Source organism: Pimephales promelas, chromosome 6 (assembly GCF_988280905.1).
Source record: "Pimephales promelas chromosome 6, fPimPro1.hap1.1, whole genome shotgun sequence".
NCBI lineage: Eukaryota > Metazoa > Chordata > Actinopteri > Cypriniformes > Leuciscidae > Pimephales > Pimephales promelas.
In genome coordinates this window covers 30,028,581-30,053,560 of record NC_142774.1, presented here as the reverse complement: position 1 = coordinate 30,053,560, position 24,980 = coordinate 30,028,581, and the positions used below count along the sequence as shown (strand labels likewise).

The following is a 24,980-nucleotide window of genomic DNA, read 5'->3' as shown; positions in this document are numbered from 1 at the left end:
ATATATATGTGTGTGTGTGTGTGTGTGTGTGTGTGTGTGTGTGTGTGTGTGTGTGTAATAAAAATATAAATAATAATAATAATAAATAAAAAACAATTAAAAAAACAATAAACAAATGTTTTTCTAAATATTATTTAAGAATGGTGCTTGTCACCTTTTTTACTCAAGTGAATATTGCTCAGGGTAGTTTAATTTTTATATGCCTCAAAGTCTTCACTAAAATAAATCAGAAATGTCCACTGTTAGGAATTCAAATACAGCACATTGAACACCTTTTGTGGTCAAAAAAGGTGCACTATGATGGAGTAAATTTGTCATTGGGAAACTGCCAGAAGAGAGATTTCTTTAATTCATTCCATCTTCTGCAAATAAAATAAATAGATGTATTGGGATCTTTCAAAATATTTAGACCAAAACTGTGGGTTTCTGAAGCATTTGCTTCATGTCATTGAGTAAACATTCAAAACTTACGCTCATTTCTGATTTATTTAGGCTATATATATATATATATATATATATATATATATATATATATCAATTGTAATATGCACACAGAAGGATTTTCAAGCACCTTTTAGGTATGATTGTGTGTAATTTATATTGTTGAACAAAACAGGACACTCTCAATATAGGTCTTATTTTACTGTTCTAAAAATATTTATTCAAAAATTACACAGGAAAGAGATTCAGCGAAGTGTTACCTTACTCAATTGAAGATGACATTTCAAAAATAAAAGTGTATTATTCATCTGAGCAAGTGAAAAAACATATTTTAATCAATTTCAAACAGTGATTGTAATTTATTTTGAATCAATAAAATGTACCCAGACAAAAAGAAAAACCAAAAAAAAAAAAAAAAAAAAAACAGAAAAAGTCGAAAAACTGTCTCTGTTAAATAAATGTAATTTTTAGATGCCCTTAATTTGTTAAACGTTGTTACTTTTAATTTTTTTGTAATTTTTTTTTTTGTTGAAGTGATTTGTGTTTTTTGAATTCAGTAATAATAATAATAACAAAATTTGGTCAGCTATTTAATTATTAGGGCCTAGAGCTGTCTGACTAAGAAAGGACAAAATGTTAATGCCCTAGAGGATCTTGGACAATGATACTGCTTGTCCCCTATGTCGACGGCCCGGCCTGGATAGGGTAGACTAAACATGATGTGTTGATTGACAAAAAAAAATATTTTTTGAATAAAGTGGAAATGCCATCATGGTTTGGAGAGGATAGATGGAGGTGAGATGAAGAAACGGAAAATTGCAGGGGGGGGGGGGGGGGATTCTTCCATGGAGATTTTAATTAGAGATTAGTGGACTGTGGAAGACAAACAGGGAAAAGCTATAGAGAAGAATAAAAGTGACAAAAAGGCAATTCAGACAAACACTGCACAAGCTGCTTGTGTCCTCCAAATTAAAAAGGGAGTTGCTTGTATAACCAAAGAGTCTGATTAGTTTTGTTAAGGTTTTTTCTCATATTAGAAATAAAAGAAATTATGTCAAAACATTTTTTTTTTTTATTTAAATTTATTCCAAAATGACTTTGTCTCAGCCAGATTACTGATGACTGGCAAGGACTTTTAATTTGAATGAGAGACCTTTGTCATTTCCTGTAAAGGCAGTAATTGAGATATTTAAGAAAATGTTACTAATTTTATTTAGGTCAAGTTTTTTTAGTAGGCATGGTAGGCTACTGAAGATTACTCGTGAAATCGTAATTTTTACATAAATCCTATAAGAACCACTCACAAGACTAACGTAGTTTGCTAATAAATTATTAAATAGAGGGTGGTCTGCAAGTGTAGTCGAAAAAGGCACGCAAAAATTCCGATCATCTGCTTGGCCAACAACATGATGCTCCTGTAAATGAGACAGAGAGGGGGGAGTTGGGGGTCGAAAGCTAAATATCACGTGTATTGTTGCCCAGTAAAAGCCATGTTGCTTAACAACTGTGTCAGACTAGAGGGAAAAGTTATCCTTCACAAGAGTGATCATCCCCCGCCTTATGATTGAACACGAGCCCTGTTTTCCACGCCTTTAAAAAAGACAAGGAAAATACGCCAAGAAATAGGACATTTTCACCGGATGGGTGTTTGGTTTCTGGCTGCCTCGTAGCCTAAGAGAAAAACAGCCGCGATGAGCTATACGTCTGATAAAATGCTTGCTGGAAACAGTATTGTCAGAGGTAGGCTCGTTTGTTTTTATTGCGCTGAATCAGATGGCAGCATCGTAACATGTCGTTGTCACGCAGATACAAAGTTGCTTCAGAAACGGAGGATGTGTTGTTTTCCTTTGCCATTTTCCCATTTCCCCTGAATGCATTCATGTCTGTTTTCATTTGTGTGCTCTTATTGCGTCCTGTGTTGCTTTGTTATTCCATGCAGGTCAGGGTATTGTCATGATACTGTCTCTTTGCCAAGAATAAATATGTTAGCCTTGCTTACATTTTGTTGCAAAAAGACATAACATGCACAGAATATATCTCACAGAATGTCTTTAGATTGCAGTGAACCCTTCCAAATGATTTTTGTAAATAATAAAACAATGTTATTTTCGGGTATTGGCAAACATAAATAATGTAGAAAATGAATTTGTTTTGATAATATTGTTTTATTCTTTCGCATAAAATGAACTATTTTAATGTTCTATCTGTGATCCTACAAAGAACCTTTCAGCATGCTATGCAGCCCTAAATAGGTTTTTATAATATTTAAAAAAATATTTTATCACATCCCATGAATTCAAAATTAGAGATAGCTATGCTTGAGTAGCCTACTCCTAAAAGTTGACAAAATGAACCTTTATCTGTGTATGTATCAACATTACCATTCAAAAGTTTGGGTCAGTAAGATGCACTCCTGTGGGAAAAAAGGAAGCCTAAATAAGCCCAAAATGGCTAAACGCTGGCTTTTAATTGTCTCAACCAGTAAAATCAGATCCAAAGCACGCACATCCACAGCAAAGCAAAGCAAAACGTTGCTCAAATTGGGTGCTCAGCAAGGAAATTAATAAAAAAGGAAAAAAAGTCGGCACACCATGGCTCCAAAAATGTGAAAAATGTAATGTAGACTCACACACAGGTGGTAAAGAGCCTATGTTCTTGAAACGTTACCACCTGTGTGTGAGTCTACCATTAATTGTCTCAGCCACAAATTGTTGGCCAGGACATTAGCAAGATTTAAAGTTGAAAGTTTTTGGCTGAAAATGGGAAGTTGTGTGGAGTGATAAATCACAAAGCATGAGTTGCATGATGCATCATGAGTTGCATGATGGTGTTTCAGAGAGGTGTCTTCAAAAATCTGTTGAGATAATAATAAATGCATCTCTACCACAGTGAAGCATAGAGGAAGACTCTCTGTCATTGTGTGGGGAGCCTTTTTAGCTGCTGGTATTGGTGAACTTATTCTCTGTGGAAAGTCATTTAATGCTTTGGACTGGATGCAGAAAGGTTTGCTTCCCACATCTAAAAAGTTATGTTATTTTTCAACAAGACAATTCTTCTGCCCAAATTGCAAAGACAACGAAGAAGTGGCTTGAGAGCAAGTCCATCAGGCTCATGTTTTAGCCTGGTCAGAGTGCAGATTTGAACCCTGTAGTGAATATTTGGTCATTGGTCTTACAGTGAACTCAAATGAACTAGGAGACATTTTTCAATTGCTCATGATCCGTTTGAAGCCCGCAACATTGAGTAGAACAACACTGACTTCTCTTCCTGGAAAAGCTGTCTGCAAGTGTACCCACACAGCTTAAACATTTAAGGAAAAACTTAGGCTGTTCTGGCCTAAGTCACTTTATCTATAGTATTTTTGCAATTATTGGTCAATTCTAAAATGGTTCAGACCATTAAAAGACAACTAAATATTTAGCCACTTTTGGCTTGTCCCTTTTTTGCCCAGGAGTGTTCATGCTTTTCTTTTACATTTTATATTCATAAAAAAATAGTTTCCAACATTGATAATAAGAAAAGTTTTTCTTAAGGATCATGTGACGCTGAAGACTGGAGTAGTGACTGCTGAAAATGCATCTTTTCCATCACTGGAATAAATTCCATCTAAAAAATGTTTTAGTTATTTAAAATTGTATAAAATTTACTGTATTTTTGATCAATTAAATCCAGAGCCTTCTATAAAAATCCTGTAAAATTTCCTTCGATAAAAACAGAAAAATATCTTACAGACCCTAAAACGTTAGCGCGGCAATGTATACACATTTAAAAACTCTTTCTCTTGGGAACCTACCAAAAATGGGAGCATCCTAAGCATCACATAACTGCAAGTAGTAATTTGTTATTCATGTCTAAATAGTTTTTGGTTACACTTAATTTAAGGTGTCCTTGTTGCAATGTAAAGTAACCATAGGGTTAGGGTTGGTTGCATGTAATTAAGCATTATTTAGATTTATTACTATAATAACTGCATGTAACAATGACACTGTAAAATAAAGTGTTCCAATGGGAAATAAGTCAGTACAAGAAAGCAAACTGCAAAAACAATGATATTTATCATTTTAATGAACAAATGCATTTGCCCTGTTTACTCTAAGGTGATCTGCCCAGGTGAGGTGGTTTGGTACCGACAGATATGGAGGTGGGAAGTCTGCCTGTCGAGCTTTGGCGGCTCATCCTGGCATACCTGCCTCTGCCAGATCTGGGTCGATGCTGTCTGGTGTGCAGAGCCTGGCGTGAACTCATTTTGAGCTTGGACAGCACACGTTGGCGGCAGCTCTGTCTAGGATGCTCTGAATGTCGCCACCCAAATTGGCCCCGTCGCCCCCATCTGCCCCCGGTGTCCTGGAGAGAGGCTCTCCGTCAGCATGCTCTCGCCAGCCGAACCTGGACCCAGAACGGCTCGGACCTCCACTCGTCTGCCTGCCTCCACCTTTTCCGCCGGAGGAAAGACCGCAGAGTTTGGCATGTTGGCACAGTGGCAGGGCGCGGGTATGAGACTTTTAGGGGGGCGCTGGCTGCAGCAGGGCCATACGATAAGGTGGTGCTCCATGCGGGTGTATATGAGGAACAGGTGGAGGTGTCCCTCAAGGTGCCTGTGGAGATTGTTGGAATGGGCAAGTTGGGGGATGTATCGTTGTTGGTGAGCTTTGATCAACAGTGCCCGACGGCGAGACTGTGCAATCTGGTATTCATGCCAGCGTGGTTTTCACCTGTGGTTTATAAGGTGAGCTATGATAATTTCGCAAGCCCATACATCCATATCAAAAGCATGGAAATTGTAACATTTCTGCTGTGCATATTCATTTACAAAAAGTCACAACAGCTACTCACATATACATCCATATATTTACAGTTTTACACCCTATATACATCCATATATTTTTAATATTTTATTACTTCAGGCCTTTAAAGATAGGGCAGGCAATTTTCAGAGATACAAGGAATAGCGGTCTAGTTTTTGAAAGCATAAGATCCCACCCTCCCTTCAGAGTGTCTCCAAAGCCACGCCTCCTTCAAAACACATGAATGCATACAGCAGGGGGCAAACAAACATTAAACTACCTAATGTCTCAAAGGACATAACATTACAAAAACAATGAGTCACGGACCACTCAGAGTTTAACATCACTGGTTCCATCTTTTCCAAATTATTGTAGTTATGGCGTGAATGCAGCATAGTTTTGGTTTAGGAAGAACTGTAAAAAGTGTCCGCTGTTTCGGTTGCGGTACTTAGTGACTGACGTCTGTCTTAGTCTGCGACTCTGCGTAGCATGAAACGTGCTGATGACGTGATGTCTGCATGAGCAGACTGATCTCATGAAGTAGTGTGTGTATAACACGCCAATTCGTATTTCCATTTTTGACGTGCTATCAAGACGCATAATCGCTTTTCAGCGTGTTTATGAACGCCGTTGACTTAACGCTATTACTGTATATATATATGACTTACCTCAACCCCGTACCTAAACCTAACCAGCACTGGGGTTAATGGCATTTATGACTGATTCTTTACCATCCTAGGAAAAAAAAAGATAGCTCCCCAGATGTAGATCTACATTTTGCTTCGTTTCGCGCGGACATTTGACGGCGTGTACAGACACGTGGAATCACTCAGACGTTAATGGCGTAGCGGATACACGCGAATAGCTCAAAATGCGTAGAGATAACACGCCACTTGACTCGAAAGTGCCGTGTATGTTTACGCAAAAGTCATGATGTCATGTTGGCATAAGCAGGGTGCGCAGAAGTATAAAAATATATACGTTGACGGGCAGGACATCATATCGTTGCATTCGGGCCGAACATTTTATGGTCCTACACCTTCCACAGACGATATAAACATATTTATAAAACGGTTAGTTCGAATCCTTGATTCTGATTGGTCAAGAGCTGTGCTTTATTCACGATAAAAACATGGCTACAACCGCTTGACCCAACAGTTCTATTGATCGCTTTGCAACACTGCAGTTCTATGTTGTTTTTATTTGAGCTTTCATGCATTTTACACATTGGAACGTTGTTGCTGTTCACACTCAGGGACTATTTTTTCTAGCGGAAGGACGGCTTTTAGTGATTTTACTTCAAGAAAGTTGAAATACATTGTTTTTTATTTAATATTGTGTGGCAACCATTTTATAAAAGCAATAAGGTACTCGAGGCAAGTGCTGTATCGTGAATAAGTAACGGCTGAAGGGGTTGCAGGGACTCCGCTTCGCGTCGCACAGCCTCTCGTACCTTATTGCTTACGAATACATTTACAACACTTACCTTTGTGATTGCTATCAGGATGTGAAGAGATCAACCATCATAACAAAAGTATTTCTTGAACAAATCACCTACCCTGCCTTTAAACATCAGTGATGGTGTGTCCTTTCTCCATGTTTACTAAAAACAATTGGGAATACAGCTGTATCCAGTGATTCAAAACAATTTCACACATCAATCAGATCACATCTGTCTGTCTGACTGCCAGCCAGCCAATCAGTTCATCTATCTAACATTGTTTGTCATCAACTCTTTTATCTGAAGGTTGATTAATATTGCTTCCATGTGTCCCTGCCACTCTTTAACAAGCTTTACACAGTTTTCCTATAGTGCTATAATTTAATTTGTTTTCTCTCTTAGACATCGTCTGGGCATGTCCAGTTGGACAACTGCAATTTTGAGGGCTGTCAGCTGCATATCCGGGGTCCAGGGACGTGCCAGGCTCGTTTCTGCTCTTTTGCCCAGGGCAGCTCTGCACATTTTCTTGGAGTAGCCATCAGTTTAATGGACAGTTGTGAATTCTCAGGGGGCGATTCGGCCTCTGTCACTGTGGAAGGTGCTCCGGTTTCTGAACGCAACTGGGCCTACAAGCACCTGGTCGCCTTGGCCAAGACCTTCACTATGATGACTAGTAATGGGTCAACTGAAATATCTAACCAGGGTGGAAAAGACAACATAGATGCTGGTAGTCATGGAAACACACCCTCAGAAGGAGTAAACACAATGAAGGACTGGAGTAAGCAGGAAGGAGATTGGGAAACAAACTGGGCAAAACAGAAAGGTGGAGATAGTCTCCTTCCAGGCCAGGATGGTACTGAGGAGGATGGCATGGAAACATCAAGTGAGTCAAGTGAGGAAGATGATGAGCTAGATAGCGAGAAAAGCACAGCCTTAAAGCTTTCATATGACCAGCACGGACTAGCGCATCTCTCCAAAGCGGATATGCCTGATTCTTCTGCTTTTCCTGCACTATTGAGCCTGTCTGCTGAGCTGCAGAGGGACGCAGAGGCGCGAGAGTTGGTCGCATCAGTTCAAGGCTGCCTGCTGCGCCGCTGTCTGCTGCGGGATGGAAAAGGTGGTGTGCATCTGTGCAATCATGGTCAAGCTCGACTGGAGGCCAATGTGTTCAGGGGGCTCAACTATGCAGTGCGCTGCATCCAGAATGCCAAAGTGTGTAAAACATTTATCTTTATGACCTTTAAAGCTGAAATATGTCATTTTGTCATCATTAAAATTCCTTCACCTAGTTTAATGTGCAGAGATGGCTATAAGTAAGCCTTTAGTTGGCCGATTTCCCTCTTCCAGCTCTGTGGCATAACAGGTTTTATGGTATGGTATGGTTGGGTTTAAGCTTTTTAACAAGTGGTTTTTAAAAAAATATATAAGTACAATGTAAAAACATGTACTATATCTACACAGTACAGTAGTTGCTTTGTATCAAATGTTAGTTCATAGTAGTCAAATACACTTAATATAAGTGGGATCAGAATGTCATTACTGGTCCTTCCAGTGAAAGCAACGTACTTCTCTCTGGTCACGTATGCAGGACTTTTTCAATCATTTCATTTTCACTTTACTTTTTTTCACTTTAGACATTCTACTAACTATAAGTAACTTTTCAACTACATGTCAACTAACTGTCATTAAAGTATTAGTAGACTGTCAGCTTAATATCTGCTAATGCTAACACTTTATTTTGTTGGTTCCCCAACAGACATTCACCTGACCATAAGTAACTTGGTGACTACGAGTTAACTTGTTCTCCCGAGTCCTAACCCAACCATAACCTAACAGTCTACTGACAGTCTACTATAATATACTAATACTCTAATGAGAGTTAGTTGACACATAGTTGAAAAGTTACTTATAATTAATAGAACGTCTAAAGTGACTATAGAAATAAAGTGTAACCATTTTGTCTTCTTAAACCCTAAAGTCCCCGCCCTACATTTTTTATTTTTCTATATAATCTGTTACATGCGCCACAATCGGGTCAAAATGCAGAAAAAAATATCTGTTGCTACTTCTGCACATCTCAAAATCAATATCCATTTTCACACTGTAGATTATAATATTGTGATGCCTGAGTACCCTTGTAGCATTTAAAATTATTATTTAAATGACATTTTAATTTATTTAGACAAAATAATCTAGAATTGTTAAATCGACCTTATCGGCCATAACATTAAAATAATTATTGGCTTATTGGTGTTGCCCAGAGTTTTAAAGGTGCAGTGTGTAGATTTTAGTGCCATCTAGCGGTTCAGTTGCGAGTTGCACTAAGGGCTCAGCCCACTGCTCACCCCTCCCTTTCGAAGAAGCTACGGTTGCTAAAACGGGACAAACATATCTTTGTCTGAGACAGCAGAGAATAGCCAGAGTAAGCCATGTTTGTACCACAGTACATTATAAACCACACTGGGCGGCAGTGGCTCAGTGGTTCATGTGGGTTGTCTACGAACCGAAAGGTTGGTGGTTCAATCCTCGGTTCCACCTGACCAAGTGTCGAGGTGTCCATGAGCAAGACACCTAACCCCAGCTGCTCCCGACGAGCTGGCTGGCGCCTTGCATGGCTGACACCGCCGTCGGTGTGTGAATGAGTGTATGAATGGGTGAATGTGAGGCAAATGTAAAGCGCTTTGGTGGCCATTAGGTCTATGAAGGCTTCAGACTTCGGAGGATATACAACATGTTTGATATTTTGAAACTATTTTAGAACACATACATTTCTTTTGTCGTGCTTCTTGCAACGAGGTGCATGTTTTTGCAGTTGTGTGAGTTTGTTGTGCTCGAAAAAGACTTATCTGGTAGTGTGTGATCCTCGTATTCCAGCCTTATCCACATTTCGTACTACAGATGTGAATGTTATCTCAGTTTGTGCAGGTTGTTTGGGCAGCAGCGCTCAGAATTCCAATTTTTACTTGGCAGATGTTAAAATGTCAAAAAAGCAAGCACTTAGAACACCCTAGCAACTGCTTAGTAATACTCAGCAACCAGTCAAAACACTTTAGTAATGGCATAGCACCTTCCTGACAACTATCCATAACACCCTAGTATCATGTCAGAGCCTTCTGCACAGGCAAGCACCAGCTGGCAGTTACATTTTCTGAAGAGATTTTTTTTTTCATTTCATTTTATGCTGGCAAAAAGCACAACAATTACAACCAGCAGATTTAATCATATCTGTAATCGTAGAAAATATCTCATGACAATGCACTGTTTCTGACCATCATATCTTTCTTTCATGTTTTAGTTCTCTTTCACAAATCCCTTTTTTCTGTTTAGATGGTGATGTTGCGTAATGAAGTGTGTGGGTGCAAGGCGTCTGGTGTGTTCCTGCGACTCTCTGCTCAAGGTCTCATTGCTGACAACAACATTCACTCCAATGGAGAAGCGGGACTAGACATCCGCAAAGGGGCTAATCCTATCATACTGGTACACGTTTCTTTTAGTACACTATAAAAAAAAATTTTAAAAACCCATACCAGATTGCATTAGATTATAAGAGTTAATATCTCTTGAATCTTATTTTCCTTAGGGTTAGAGTAAAAAAATCTCACCTTAATTATAAATCTAGCCAAATTTAATTATTTAAAACAATTTGCCAGTGACATATCTTAATATTTACATGATTTTGCTTTTAAATAAATAAATTAGTTTAATATTTAATTTTTTAAGAAGTTTGTGTATATTTAAAGGAAAATGAGAAAAAATACTGATTTAAAATATTTTTTTGTTGTGTAATCAGATTATAACTAGTCGATTATTATATAAGACATTTTGGAATTTCCATTATCCTATATCATTTTCTATGTATACAAATTAACTGTTTTTTTCTTTTCTTTCCCTTTCTCTTTTCCTGGCTGCAGTGTAATAGAATCCACAGTGGCTTGCGTTCAGGGATCGTCGTTCTAGGCAACGGGAGAGGTTCCATTCGCAGCAACCAGATCTACGGCAACAAGGAAGCTGGCGTGTATATTCTCTTTAATGGCAATCCTGTTGTCAGGTATGCAGTGCAGTGTTTTAATGCAAATCAAATCGGATAATAAGAACCAGTCGATGTATTTGTTTGTTATCATGAAACTAATAAAACGAAATATCTGATTTCTGTTTCTTTCTGTCTTCACGATAGTGGAAATCACATTTTCCAGGGTCTTGCAGCAGGCGTTGCTGTCAATGAGAACGGAAGAGGACTGATCTCTGGTCTGTTTGACTGCAGTACCATTTTCCATTTAATTGTTTATAGGTGCTTCAAGCACTGTAGACCTTTCTATTGTAAGTGTTTTCTCATGCTCTTGAAATGACTAAATCAATTTTAACTGCTGCTTTACTACTCTCGTCTCTGATAGAGAATGTTATTAGGCAGAATCAGTGGGGTGGCGCTGATATCCGTCGAGGAGGCGATCCAGTCCTGCGCAATAACTTCATCTGTTATGGCTTCTCGGACGGAGTGGTTGTGGGAGAGAGAGGGAGGGGTCTCATTGAAGGCAACCACATTTACGGTGTGAATATTTCAGCTTTTTGCATTTAAGGCATTTGGCTGATGTTATCCAGAAATTGTTAATTTTGTTGCAAATATGTGTGTGATAGAAATTAATTTTGTGCGTAATCGACACAAAAATGTGTGCCCTTACACAAAGGCTGCATCCGCAATCGTATACTTCTCTATAGTAGGTGAAAAACAGTACGTGACAAAAGAAGTATGTCCGAATTCACTGTTTCTCATAAAAGAGTAGGCAAAAAGTGCCTGAATATTAATGGTAAATGAATATTATGGACATGAGGCCACAGAAGAGGATTTATGAATGGCAGTGAAGGGATGCAACTGATAGTAGGACAGAGGTCACATGATAATGACAGCATGGAGAATGTACTGTAGTATGTCCAGATTGCATTTAGACTATATAGATTGTACTTTTTTAGTGGTCCAGAAGTAATTACTTATTCAAAATAAGTATCTATTTAAGAGAGTGTATGCTATTTTGGATGCAGTTGCAGATCAAGACCAATTGAATAAGATGAAATACATTTTGTTTCTACGTCATACGTGACTTGCATTACCTGGTGTTTTGTAGGCAACAGAGGCTGTGGAGTATGGGTTATGTCATCTAGTTTACCTCAGCTCATTGGAAACCATATTACCCATAACCGCATGTATGGGCTGGCTGTGTTCTGCCGGAAGGACACAGAGTCTGCAGTGAGCAGAGAAGGCTATCGCTCTTTACAGGACAGGGAGAGAGTCGTCGGTGTCGGAGAGAGGGACCGAGGAGGGCCGGAGAACTTCAATGAGGAAGGAGAACTGATGGCATGGGAAAGTGATATCGATAGTGAAGATGAGCGCTTTTCCACTCGACGGCCAATCACAGTTGCCCTAGTGGAAAGCAACTGTATTAGCCACAATGGAGGTTAGTGACTGTTAAATATCATGACTCTTTTGCCGCATCTGTGATATTCAAATTACACAGCTACTTTTTGAAATTGTTTTAATTTTGCTGCTAATTGGAACACATGCATTATTGAATATGCCATGAGTGGTCTGTCACTATTCACACATAAAACGTAGCCGTGATTAAATGAATTCTTAATTTATGGCTACAATAAATTACTGGCTTTTTTGTGCATGTCATGTGCAGGGCTCCATAGATTACCATTTAAATGTTGTTTAATATTTTAAATGTTCATTTTTCTTTTTTTGAGAGAATTATGTTTTTTTTTATTTCTGGGCTGTTAAATTTATTAAATATGTTGAACACAATTTTTCACATTTTTTAACAAATTAATTTGATGATGTCATTTTATTCTGACTTTCTGAAGTCTTGTTAATCGTAAAATGACTTTCTACAGAGTTTCTACTTGTCACTTTCACCTTTTGGACTGCCTTTGTTATTCAAGTATATTAAAATTTTAAAATGTTTTTTTAGGTACTTTAAACATAGCTCTTATAGTGAATAAAAAATATTTTGTTAACTTTAAGTTTTCAGATAATACTTAATATTAAGCCAATTATTTAATTTTGCTTCCATGTTATGTCTTTAAACATGAAAATATATGCTTTTATATTTTAGTAATGGGATCCTTCATAGGGGGATCAGGTCAATTTCATTTATTTGTATAGCGTTTTTCATAAACATTGTTTATGAAATCCCTGTCATACATGTTCAAATTAGATTGGCATCACACTTATGTCTGTGTTCATTCTTTTTCTCTTCTCTGTCTCTCCAGCTGTCGGAGTGTATGTGAAGAGCAGTGAGCCTCTGAACGTGGTGTCCAACATGGTGAACAATAACAGAAGAGCCGGCATGTCTATCATTCAGAGCGCTCAGCTGACACGTTTAGTTGGTAACTGTGTCCTCTGTAATGGCTGGACGGGAGTGTCCGTGGACAGAGAGTGTCGAGTAGAGCTGCGCGGCAATGGGGTTTATGGCAATGGATGTCACGGTGTCTGCTTCCGAGGCGATGGGCTCATTGTGGAAAATGATGTGGTCGGAAATAATACTGTTGGAATACGAGTGATGGACAATGCAGATGTTAAAGTGAGTTTGCTTTAATCTCTGTGTCACAGGGTTGAGAAAGTAAAAGCATACAGAGGCTGTGTCTGAAATCAATATACAGAGGTAGATGGTTGTTTTTGTGTCACAACCAAACAAAATATACTGTTTTTTAATGACCACTATTGATACTGATAATTTTTGTATAAGTATCCACAAAAAAACAACTATTTCCAGAACTGATTTTTAATTGTTGTATTTCTACTTTTTGACAATAATAATAAAACTAAAATAATAAGGGCTGGGCAACGATTAATCGTGATTAATCACATCCAAAATAAAAGTTGTTTTACTTAATATAGCCTATGTTTGTGTACTGTGTATAATTATTTTGTATATAAAAATTCACACACATGAATGTATATAATTAAGAAAAATGTTTTATTAATATACAAAATATTAATATTTAATATAAATTATGTGTAAATACTGTATATATACAGTATATACATGCAAATATTTCTTAAATATTTACATGTGTGTGTATTTATATATGCATACTAATTACACAGACTACACACACATATATTATGTAAACACAAACTTTTATTTTGGAAAAGATTTATCGCAATTAATCGTTGCCCAGCCCTAAAAATAATTATTAGACTGCAATAAAAATGTGGATCTAACTTTTTATATTAAAATAATAATATCAACGCCATGTTTTTAGCATATACACTTTATTGTAGTCTTAATAATTATGTTCGTATTCTTATAAATATTTATTTATATCTATAATAATACATGTATTGTTGTTGTTATTTAAATCATAATTAGCCTTTAAAAGTTCTTGCTATTTCTAAAAAAAATTTAACTTTTTAAAAAATGTACTAATTAAAAAATATATACTTTTGTAAAATTCTATAATTATCTGTGTCTCTTCCTGATTATTATATCACACAATCCTGAGCGCACAAATTGTTGGTTAGTTGAAAGAACATTAAATATTTATATGGTTATTATTACTAAAGCCTACATTCATACAAAAGCATTGGCTGTGTAGCAAATTCTTAGGTTTCTGACACTGCCCATGTACTGTTTATCTGCAGTCCTGAAAAGGCTCCTATCCTGCTATCAGATGCTGACATTTGATATCTGTTCTGCAGGTCTTGCGGAATCGCGTTCAGGCGTTGCGGGGTTATGGGATTTCCGTTAAGCAGCGGGTCCGAGGTGTGGTTCAGGAAAACCTGGTTTATCAGGGCCACCCTACAAGTACTAAAACCCCCATACGGACAAACACACAGAACATGGAGTGTGTTGTACTTAACAACTCTCTGCTCAGACCCAGGTAGAACACACACGTAACAGACTCAAAACTCTATAAATGTAGTCTATACAATATATATCATAATATATAGTGATGCTCCAAAAATGATTGAACAAACAAAGAAACCGAAAGTAATTTTGCTGAAAGCTGAAACTGAAAATAAAGTTTATTTCATAATGAGTTAATTAATAAAATTTGTTTGATAATCACCTTCAAATAAAAACGTGTGTAATATATATCCACAAGCTGTAACTAGTAATAAAGATTGGTTCAATACACCCAATTCAGTTAGTTCACCCAAAAATGAAAATTCTGTTCAATTCATCAATTACTGTATTCACCCTCATGTCATTCCAAACTCGTAATACTTTCATTCATCTTCGGAACACAAATGAAGTTATTTTTAATAAAATTAGAGATTCTGTCCCTTCATTGACAGCTACACAACTACAACTTTGGCACTTACTAATCTATATTAATTGAGCGGTTTAGTCCAAATTTGAATTTAGGCTTTTATTCACATATAAACATTCATCAACACACACATTAGTTATAATAAACGGAAGCTCAAGCATGTTTGCCTGACATGCGAAAAACCAAAGAGGTTCATTCTCGTGAGTTACGCAGCACGTTTGAGCTTCCGCAGGAACCAATGAGGTTTGTTCTTGTGCGTCAAGCAGGTTCAGTTGAGCTTCTGTTTATGTTCGCTGATCAATGTTTATATGTGAATAATGCCTGAATTTAGTCTGTTCATCATTTAAAGAGATCAGGTCAAGAGATCATTTCCGTCAATGATTTCGGCCCTCTGTCTGAGCCAAAGCCAAAAGGGAATTAAATGGTTGCTTAAAATTCAGTGAATCTCTAATAACATGTTGAATACTATATTTGACCTCTACTATTCTTTCTGTTGCAGATCGCAAGCCCTTTGGGCTTTGGAAAATCCACCTCCTCGTCCCCATAATACTAACCCCTCTGTCACCCCTGCCACACTCCCTGCTCACCTTGCCACCACCATGACAAACAGAATCACTGCCTCTGTAGAAAGCGGTTGCCATAACAACGGCAGCATCTTTTGCTCAATTTTATGAGGTACATAATTCCCGGCTTTACAGTTTAACGATGGATCAGATGGAAATTCATAAACATTTTCCCCTCAACTTGAAGGCATTGCTTCAACATTCTGGATTGGATGATGGACCAACTGGATTAAGCCTCAACCACTTTTTGACATCCAAAGCACTTTTTAACATGATTAACCAATGTTATCTTGTTTAGTAGTCGAGGAATCAAACTATGATGGATTAAAGGTTCACCCAAAAATTTTAAATTCTGTCATACTCACCCAAATGTCATTGCAAACCCATAAGACTTTCGTTCATCTTCGTCTATGTTTTTGATTAAATCTGAGAGCTTTATGTCCCTCCATTGACAGTCTACACAACCACCCCTTTTCAAGCCCCAGAAAGGTAGTAATGGCATCATTAAAGTAATCCATGTGACTCCAGTGGTTTAACCTCAATTTTATGCATATGAAACTTTATTTACAAATTATAAATCTCCAACAGACGTTCACAAAAGCACCACAATGTATGCGTGATGTTGAGAGCAGACATTGTTACGTGGCCACGTGTTGGAGATTAATTAAACCACTGGAGTCACATGGATTACTATGCCTTTACTACCTTTCTAGGCCTTGAAAGTGGTAGTTGTGTAGGCTGTCAATGAATGGAAAGAAAGCTCTCAGATTTCATTAAAAAGATCTTCATTTGTGTTCCGAAGATCAACGGACGTCATGTGTTTGGAAGGACATGAGGGTGAGTTTAACAGAATTTAAATTTTTTGGCAAACTATCACTGTTTTTCACTCTCGAAATGGAAGTGAAGCTGGTCTGGGATCAGTGTTCATGAGCAACTTACTGGAACATTTACTGGAGTTTTGTTTCTTAAAGCTACACTGTGTGATTTTTACCCCCATCTAGCGGTGAAAAGGTATATGACCATCCAGTGAATATTAGTTTCTGTTCCTCTCAATTCCGATTTCGTTTTAACTCCTACGGTGGCCAATGTAGTCCAAGATTAACATGGCTTCCAGTTCGACCTCGTCCATGAGTGTTAACTCAAACGTAAACGCGAAAGGCGAAGCTTGAATTAACGAGTATGTCCCTCTTTGGCTAATGTACAATCAAGATGGAGGGGCAACATGGCGACCGACATTAGAACCCCTTACCCGTATGTATTTTCAATTGCATATTATACACTCACAAGATTACTTTATTACTTGAACGAACTAAATATACATTAATGAGCACATATATTTTTGAAAGAACTAAGTGTTTTTAGCTAAGAATAAACTAAAAGAGTTACACAGTGTAGCTTTAATACTGTTTGGCTAGCAAACCAGCTGAAACCTGCCGCCCCATCCAATACAGAATACATTTGTGCCGGAAAGGGTTTTTTTTTTTTTTTTTTTTTCTTCCAGAAACAACACTACGACCTGTTGGAAGCAAATCAAGAAAGCATTTTTTTTGTTTGTTCGTTTAAAAAGAAGTCCTACATGATTCAGTAAAGCACATGAATTTCATTGTCCAGTGAACCTACAGGCTGTGGTTATTTCAGCCATTCACACAAAGTCAAAAGGGAGAAAGAGACATGTCATGTGACTTTCCCTCTCTCTTCCCAAAAGACCTGAACCAGTGCTGAAAATAGAAGATAAACAATTTCAGTGCACCTTGGGAATTGTAGTCCTGCTGGCTTCTGCTGAGATTCTTTAATGGACAAAAACAAATATGCACACACTGAGTACTGCTGCCAAACAAGTGGCAAACTGGCAATATTTAACTCTCTTATTGAAACCCTCTAGTTTTATGCACCTGTGCACATTACTGAAGGGTTTTAGTTCTCGAATGACCTGGCAACCCTTGGAGAATTTGTAAGAACTTATCAGAAGACAATTTAAAGATCTTGAATGTGATTTCACAGACACTGAATCAATATGTCTCTCAATGAATCATTTATTTTGAAATGACTAGCAATGAAGAATTTTACTAAATATTGGGATATGCAAAAACTGCTGATAGCCGTTTTGCTATTTTGAAGACTGTAAACAAGATTATCATATGTCGGTCAAGCTAAATTGTAAAATCATATGAAAACCCCTTTGAGACGTTGTGATGTCAGAAACCTTAATAAGAGAATAAAAAGAGACTAATTGTAATTTAAAGGGACAGTCCACCCAGAAATGAAAACTAACATGAAAGATATTTTGAATGCTGGTGAAAAAAACAGTTTTGTTCCCAGTGATCCCCTTACAATAGACAAAAAAAAATACTATGGAAGTCAATAGAAACCAAGACTGTTTAATTACCAACATTATTATTTTTTAATTCTTCTGTAGCTGAATTTCATACTCATGTTGTTCCAAACCTGTGAGCAAATGATGACAAAATTTTCATTTTTGAATGGATTATCTACCAAAGGGTTTTGAAACAAGGTTGTTTTTTTAAGAGACCATGTCTGTGTTCGGAATGGAATCCAAACTTACAATATATTAAGCTGTGAACCTCAAAAAATTAGAATATTATGCAAAAGTTAATGTATTTCAGTAATTCAAATTAAAAGGTGAAACTAATATATTTGGTATATATAACTATATACATATATGCATGATTATACTTTTCAAAGGGCTGACATTTCTGTATTTAAAATCCGTTTTTTAATTGATTTCTTGTCATATTAAAATTTTCTGAATTTTGAGGTTTTCAAGCTGTACAACAATCATCAAATTCGTAACTTTTGCACGATATTCTAATTTTTTGAGTTTCACCTGTACTGTACATAAAACAGTAGATTTTATTCTGAATCCAATTAAACATCACATGACCTCATAGCTTGTGAAAAATGACAGTGTTTTAACAGTAATTTCTGTTTATTCATTATACTGGAAATGAAAGTTTACTACATGGCCTTTGCATTGCTTGTGAAACGTGGTAGATGGTTAGGTATTCTGAATCTTTGCACACTGTGTACAGTATGCTATACAGGAAGAGTATGGAAGAATGCCATTTCGAACATAGCTCATAATTTTAAAAAAAGGATTTTGTGATGGGATTTTCTTCCGAAAACACTAGACCTTATTTATCGAAAGGTAGCCATCTTATGTTAGATTTACAGCAGGCTGTTATTATTTTAGTAATGTTTTCATACCAACTGCTGGTTTGATTTGTAAAGTGCAATATGTATCTACTAAAATGTGCCTATTTTTACAGTATGGTTTTTATACTTATTGTGCAGTATAAATATAATCACTATCATTGAAAACTGACTGTTGTCTGTAGTTTTTGTCTTTAGGTGCATACTGCATAGATATTGATTTGATTTCAAAAACCCCAAGACATTTTCCACAGGAAAAGCAATCCTTGTGCTCACAAGCTAGACATTAACAGTCAATCAATACAGATGTGATTACATTCATCTCAAGTATACACAAATTAAACTCAATATGGACCGATTTTGCATCAGGTTGTTGTAAAACTATGGATAACATGGGTAATTCCCATTGCCATTTACAGAATAGTCTTTTATTTTCCAATTCAATCTTCCAACACTGCTAAATTGAGCACATTTGTGAAACTTCTAAATGAAATGCAGTTATAGCCAGTTCCTACACAGCTTAGAAACACACTACTGTGCATGGCTCAGTTCATCCTCTTGCGTTTCTTGCGTTCCACCCGTCGATCATAACGCACCAGAGGAAGCACCAGAGAGGCCATCCTGTGCTCATCCTGCATCCCTTCTCTATTGGAGACAGCCTGACGGGACAGGGTCAGTCCCATGGCCTTGGCCAACTCCAACATTCTGCAAAAAACATTTGAAACCATGTCAGAATAAATATTATAGTGGTTTTAGCTTAAATAAGATTTCTTAAGACTGAATACCTGAAACTGAAATTAAATAATTTTATAATGTATTAAGGCAACCCTGGAAGTTGAGCCCTGGACCTCTGGTTGAGAACCAATGTCTTAGACCATCACAAGAAAGGAAAAACTAATTATGCATATCTAGTTTGAACCTAGATAAGGCCTCTAAATTGTCAACATGATCATGCGGAGCCCCTAAAGGAAATATGATGGAATAAATATATATATATATATATTTAAGTTTTGCTCGCAAAATTTTTGCATTCCCCAAGAAACTTTGCATTCACTTGCAAAACTTTTGTTCTTTGCAAGCGAGCGCAACCATTTTGCAAGCAAATACAAAGTTTCTCGGGGGAATGCTAAACATTCGCTAGAGAAGGTATTGACAAATAATTGTCAATTTTTTTTTAATCATACGTAGGGCCCAAGCCCAAAGTGCAAAATATTTTTTTAAACATATAGGTTTGAGCTGCTGGATTATTCTCCTACAATATATCATACTATATGAGCAATAAAAGCTAGTATCAAACATGATACTCAAATTAAAAAAAGAACATGTAAACTTTTTTCTTAAGATTCAATAAACTATTCCACTTAAAAAATCTGAGAATGACTTCATATGTCAGGCTTTACGGGGTTAATGTGTAGAATAATACGTTTGACTTACTTGTTATCGCTGATGTCCATGTCTCTGTGTAAGAGAGTGAGGTTAGCCGTCTGATCACCCATGTGCAACAGTAAAGCCAAACAGTGAGAAACCAGTTTCAAACGCATGGACGTCGACACTGTGTTCCTGAGTCTGTAGAGAGAAACATAACTTAATGGCCATTGTCTGAAATTTCATATGTTTTGATAAAAAAATAAAGGCAAAAATTTAAGTCAGAACAGGCTGCAGGACTGTGCCTAGTTAGGATACACACACACCGGCCGTCGTGGAAACTCTCCACTGTGAAATTCTTCATCACTTTGTTGATGAGGATTTTGGGACATCCATTCTCAGTACCAACTAGCAAAAGAGAGTGAAAATTATAAGGTTATTTAAAATACATTATTACCATATCATCTACTGGCTGACAAACTAAAGATTTAAACTGTTTCTTTAACACTCACATTTGAAGGATACACTACGTTTCTGTTGTGAGACTTTGATGAGGAAGGACAGGTACCAGGCACAACGTGACTGTCTGTCACGAGCTGCGTCCTCAGTGGGAAGTGATTCAAGATGTGCAAGAACAGTCTGAGGACTAAAGAACACATTTTTATGAATAAAAACAAGCATTTCTATAATTAATCTGGAGCTAAAACATAGCCAAAACCAACAACTTTTCCAGTTAAATTATTTTTAAAACTTGTGCCGTGCTGGAATTACACTTTTATTCTCTGATATTTCCAGATTATAAAAAAAAATCAGTTTGGGGTCAGTCATTTCTTTGAAGAAATTAATACTTTTATCCAGCAAAGATACATTAAATTGATCAAAAGTGGCAGATTTTTCTGGATTTAAACATTATTGGAAACATTTGGGACAGTGAAGATACTCAAGTCAACAAAACGTATAACATTGTTCTAATGGTTTTTGCATGTTTTAGTGCAAAATCTTACATATTGTGCCTTTAAAATAGTAATAATTTTAATGTTTTACAATTCTACTATTTTACATTATAAGAGAATTAATTGTGTTATCAAAAAAAAAAAAATTGGACAACAACAGTATGACGGTCTCCATACCCAAGCTCATCTCTCATCTTCTGCAGGTCTTCAGGGGTCAGCGCTGCCATCTTCATTCCAACTTCCTTCAGCGCATCAAACTCAATTGGAGACAACACTAAAACAAAGCTAAGGATCCTGACACAGAAAAAAATAACGAGGAGAAACATATATAGAACTAAAAAGGATACATTGGTCGAAGGGGTATACATCTTCTGGTTTTTCTGCTGCAGTGTTGCACGGGGGGAGGAAGAGTGGGGTCTCTGTCTTTGCCTCACTTTCATTCACTTCATTACGCAGAGCTTAGAGACAGAATTGAAGAGCCATTGCTGTTGACCCTTTTCAATGCACAGTTTAGTCATTAATTGTGAAAACACATACTGCCACTTACCGTCCATCCCTTTCCGATCTATGACGTTGCTGGCAGCCAGTGCCACAGCCTGCTGAAGCATTTCGTTGCCCACCTCGTTCAGTCTCCTGGAGCTCAGAGCACGCTTCTGTTTAGTCGTCCCGAATGCTTCAATGAGAGCATCCACCTGTGCCCAGACAGAGAAAACACACATGTGATTAATGACTTCTTCAATGATGGACATGTTTTTCATTTTTGAATTGAAGCACTACATTTTTATATTTTTGGAGGGCTCAAAGAGAAGCGCCTAAGGGTGATTCGACTGTCCTCATTTCATAATAAAGTAAAAAGTTGAAAAGCAAAAAGATTAAATTTTTCTAAAGAAAGCTATAAACATTGGCAGTTTGGAATATTATTTAGTAATTTAATTTCTTAGACAAATAAAAACATGCAGTTAAAAACTTTTGTTTCAAAGTCATGTGGACTAACTATTGGCAGGTTAGGAAAAAAACAGGAAATTATATCATAGATTTAGTGTAATGGCAAACAAGCCTCTTCATGCAAAGTCAGCATGAAATTAAAATTATCAATTCTTTTTATTTAATTGCAGCGATCACTATAAATTATTTATCTGTAAATATATATATATATATATATACATATATATTTTTTTTTTTATTTTTTTTTTTTAATGAATGCATCCTTGTAATTTTTTATCAACATTAAAGCATGCTTTAAAGCTGATGACATGAACAATGGCACGAGGGTGGGACAACAACGATCCATTTCCCTCAGATGTGTCACAAGAGAGAAGACAATGATGATAGAAACTTCTGTCTAATGCCAACCAAATTTTTCAAATAATTTTATGATAAGGCAAGGTTATTTGTTTTTAGTCCCCAAAAACTTAACATTTATAAATATTTAAATCAGTAAAAGTGCTTTTGACTTCATGGTGTAAACATTTTACAAAACCAAATGATATATAAAAAAAAATACATTTCTACGAAAGGCAAATATTCAGTTACTCGCCTTCTGTCTGTATGTCTCAGGATGCTTTGTGTTGTCATCTCCTGTGGATTCACCTGAAGACACACTCAAAAATGAACTTCTCTTTCACTGACATCCTGTCTAACAAAAGACACATGGCTCCTATCTCTATAGTAGACAACAACATTACTGTTGAACATTTAAGAATTACAAAGGAGCCATGAGAATAAAATACTTTCTTTTTTTTTTTACAAACTACATGAGCAATAAATGACTTTTCCAATCATTAAAGATTTAATTTGACAGAAATCACACTCTGAGGAAGCAATCTTAAACTGATAAGATATTTCAGTATGGAGCTAAATGTATTTTCAGATTATTCACTAAAAAGTCATAACTATTATACAATAATAATGTTATAACTTATACTGTATTATCAATAGACTTTATTATAATTAATGACTTTGAAGCTTGAAAACCACTATTTTAATCAATTTTCCATGACCATGAAGAGCCCTGCAAAAAAATGTTATGCCACTATTATGATACATTACAAATGTACCATATTTACCTGGGATAAGAGGCAACATATTGAACAGCTGAGCATTGTGAACCTTCATTTGCATAGTGCTCTTGTCCAGAACTCCCACAAAATACCTGTTAACGACCATTACAATCCCATTATTCAGAGATCCCATAATCATTCAACTAATCAGTTTTTATACAGATCACCTCACCTGCACAGATTATTAGATTGCGACGACCCAGGCCCAAAGTTACTCCCAACATAGGGGAGTCTGTCTGATTCTGCAACCTAACATGGGAAGAAAATATTCCTTAACACCACATCCGCCAGATTTTCAAGACCTAAAATAAAAATGATTTCAATCTAAATATATAGGTAATGTTAGTTTTACCACAATCCGTCTGTTTTTCTTTCTGGGATTGACTCTATCTTTATGTTTGAAGAGCTTGAAGTCCAGATGTTTTGCTTTTCTCACGAGGCCGTTAGAAAATTTAACTGCAATGACAAGGCTGTGACTTAAAAATATGGAAACGACTTAACAACAAACATCTAGCAATGATTTATGACCATTTTAGCCAACAAACTATTCAACTGAGTACGTTAATTATACATAATTGTTGGATTTGGACATGAGCATGGTGCGTTTCCACGTGGGTTCCTTAAACTAAAAGATTAAGTGTATTTTTAATAAACCAGAGTCAAAAAAAACGCCAACAATATATTTTAGTACATCTATGATTTTTCCGATATTAAAAAAGTTACCAATATACGCATCCTTTCCAGTTTCTTCACGTGATTTCCATGTACAGGTCTCCGCCATTTTTAAAGTTTCTTCGGCTGAAATTCACACGCGTATCTGCACCAACAGCGACATCCAGCGGTTAAGAAAACGCCATCATCCGTTTTCTTAAAGTCCCCATGAAATCAAACTGGTAGTTTTGTGCATGGTTTTGTGGCTTTTGGTCTCAATATGTTAGCCTTACTGTTATCTATAAGCTAGTGTGATCCAAAACAATTTAAAAAAAAACTGCATTTAGAAGATATTAGCATTTAAAATTGTCGGTTGTTATGTCAAATGAACATGTCAGAGGGAAACGTACAGCTCGTCGCCTATCCTCCCATGCAGTTACACATGCAGTGTTTTGACTGAACCACTTCTACTTCTGCTGCAAGAAATGAGAGCACATTTTTTATAATTTTCTGGGCCGTGAAAGAGTCTGCGTTTGTGATATGTCCTTCATCCCTTCCTGCTAAACACTTGCTCTGTTTGAAAGTGTTTCAATTTGGACTAAGGATGCGTTCTGTCACATTTCACACATGTGCACTTCAATAAGCCAACCATGCAGTTTAATTCATTTACATCCAAGGCAAAAAAAACTACCTGTGTCGACTGGTTTATATAAAGCCGTTTATGACCTTACTCCGATAAATACAGAAAGCGGGTTTCCCCGTTTACATGACCAGGTGTGTTGTTGGCTTATTAAGCATAATCGGATGTTTTTAGATAAACACTGACAAAAAACTGTACTGTTTTAGGCCTGGACGAAGATTGATATGAGTGATCACCTGGATTTAGACCTTTAGATCACCCAAAAATGAAAATGATGTCATTAATGACTCTTGTGTCGCTCCAAGCTCGTAAGACCTCCGTTCATCTTCGGAACACAGTTTAAGATATTTTAGATTTATTCAGAGAGCTTTCTGTCCCTCCATATTGAAAATGTATGTGTGATATAGGCTACTGTCCTTGTCCAAAAAGGATATAAGACATAATCAAAGTAGTCAATGTGACACCAGTGGGTTAGTTAGAATGTTTTTAAGCATCGAAAATACATTTTGGTCCAAAATAACTCAAATTAAAAAAAAAAAATCAGCATTGTATTCTCTTCCGGTTCTGTTGTCAATCAATCCGCCTTCAGTAATGCTGAAGACAAGACGCACGACGCACGCCGCTGACGTGACGTTGAACC

At 36.7% G+C, this 24,980-nt stretch overlaps 2 protein-coding genes across 2 annotated transcripts; one reads left to right on the top strand and one right to left on the bottom strand.

Moving 5' to 3' along the window:
* Positions 1–1,699: 1,699 nt before the first annotated feature.
* On the top strand, positions 1,700–18,839 carry fbxo10 (F-box protein 10). The gene is made up of 11 exons (XM_039692253.2): positions 1,700–2,181; positions 4,539–5,167; positions 7,069–7,878; positions 9,994–10,143; positions 10,578–10,714; positions 10,841–10,911; positions 11,058–11,210; positions 11,784–12,113; positions 12,931–13,241; positions 14,363–14,544; positions 15,437–18,839. Exons 2-11 carry the CDS (start codon positions 4,577–4,579, stop codon positions 15,609–15,611), a joined length of 2,910 nt encoding a protein of 969 aa, XP_039548187.2. The 5' UTR covers positions 1,700–2,181; positions 4,539–4,576; the 3' UTR covers positions 15,612–18,839.
* Positions 18,840–19,077: 238 nt separating this feature from the next.
* polr1e (RNA polymerase I subunit E) lies at positions 19,078–24,037 on the bottom strand. The gene is made up of 12 exons (XM_039692266.2): positions 23,773–24,037; positions 23,402–23,505; positions 23,222–23,298; positions 23,056–23,141; positions 22,527–22,579; positions 21,537–21,681; positions 21,337–21,447; positions 21,167–21,263; positions 20,549–20,682; positions 20,363–20,444; positions 20,106–20,237; positions 19,078–19,376 (listed from the first exon to the last, which is right to left on the bottom strand). The coding sequence occupies exons 1-12, from the start codon at positions 23,828–23,830 to the stop codon at positions 19,217–19,219; spliced, it is 1,239 nt and encodes a 412-aa protein (XP_039548200.2). The 5' UTR covers positions 23,831–24,037; the 3' UTR covers positions 19,078–19,216.
* Between the last annotated feature and the right edge of the window lie 943 nt (positions 24,038–24,980).

Bases quoted from the DNA above. Each gene is read 5' to 3' on its own strand.
- fbxo10 (XM_039692253.2), top strand. From the start codon at position 4,577: ATGGAGGTGGGAAGTCTGCCTGTCGAGCTTTGGCGGCTCATCCTGGCA. The intron at 11,211-11,783 runs GTGTGAATATTT...GGTGTTTTGTAG, and splicing joins TGAAGGCAACCACATTTACG to GCAACAGAGGCTGTGGAGTA. The intron at 13,242-14,362 runs GTGAGTTTGCTT...TCTGTTCTGCAG, and splicing joins TGGACAATGCAGATGTTAAA to GTCTTGCGGAATCGCGTTCA.
- polr1e (XM_039692266.2), bottom strand. From the start codon at position 23,830: ATGGCGGAGACCTGTACATGGAAATCACGTGAAGAAACTGGAAAGGAT. The intron at 23,506-23,772 runs GTAACTTTTTTA...TTGTCATTGCAG, and splicing joins TGGAAAGGATGCGTATATTG to TTAAATTTTCTAACGGCCTC. The intron at 23,142-23,221 runs GTGAGGTGATCT...GGTCGTTAACAG, and splicing joins CAATCTAATAATCTGTGCAG to GTATTTTGTGGGAGTTCTGG.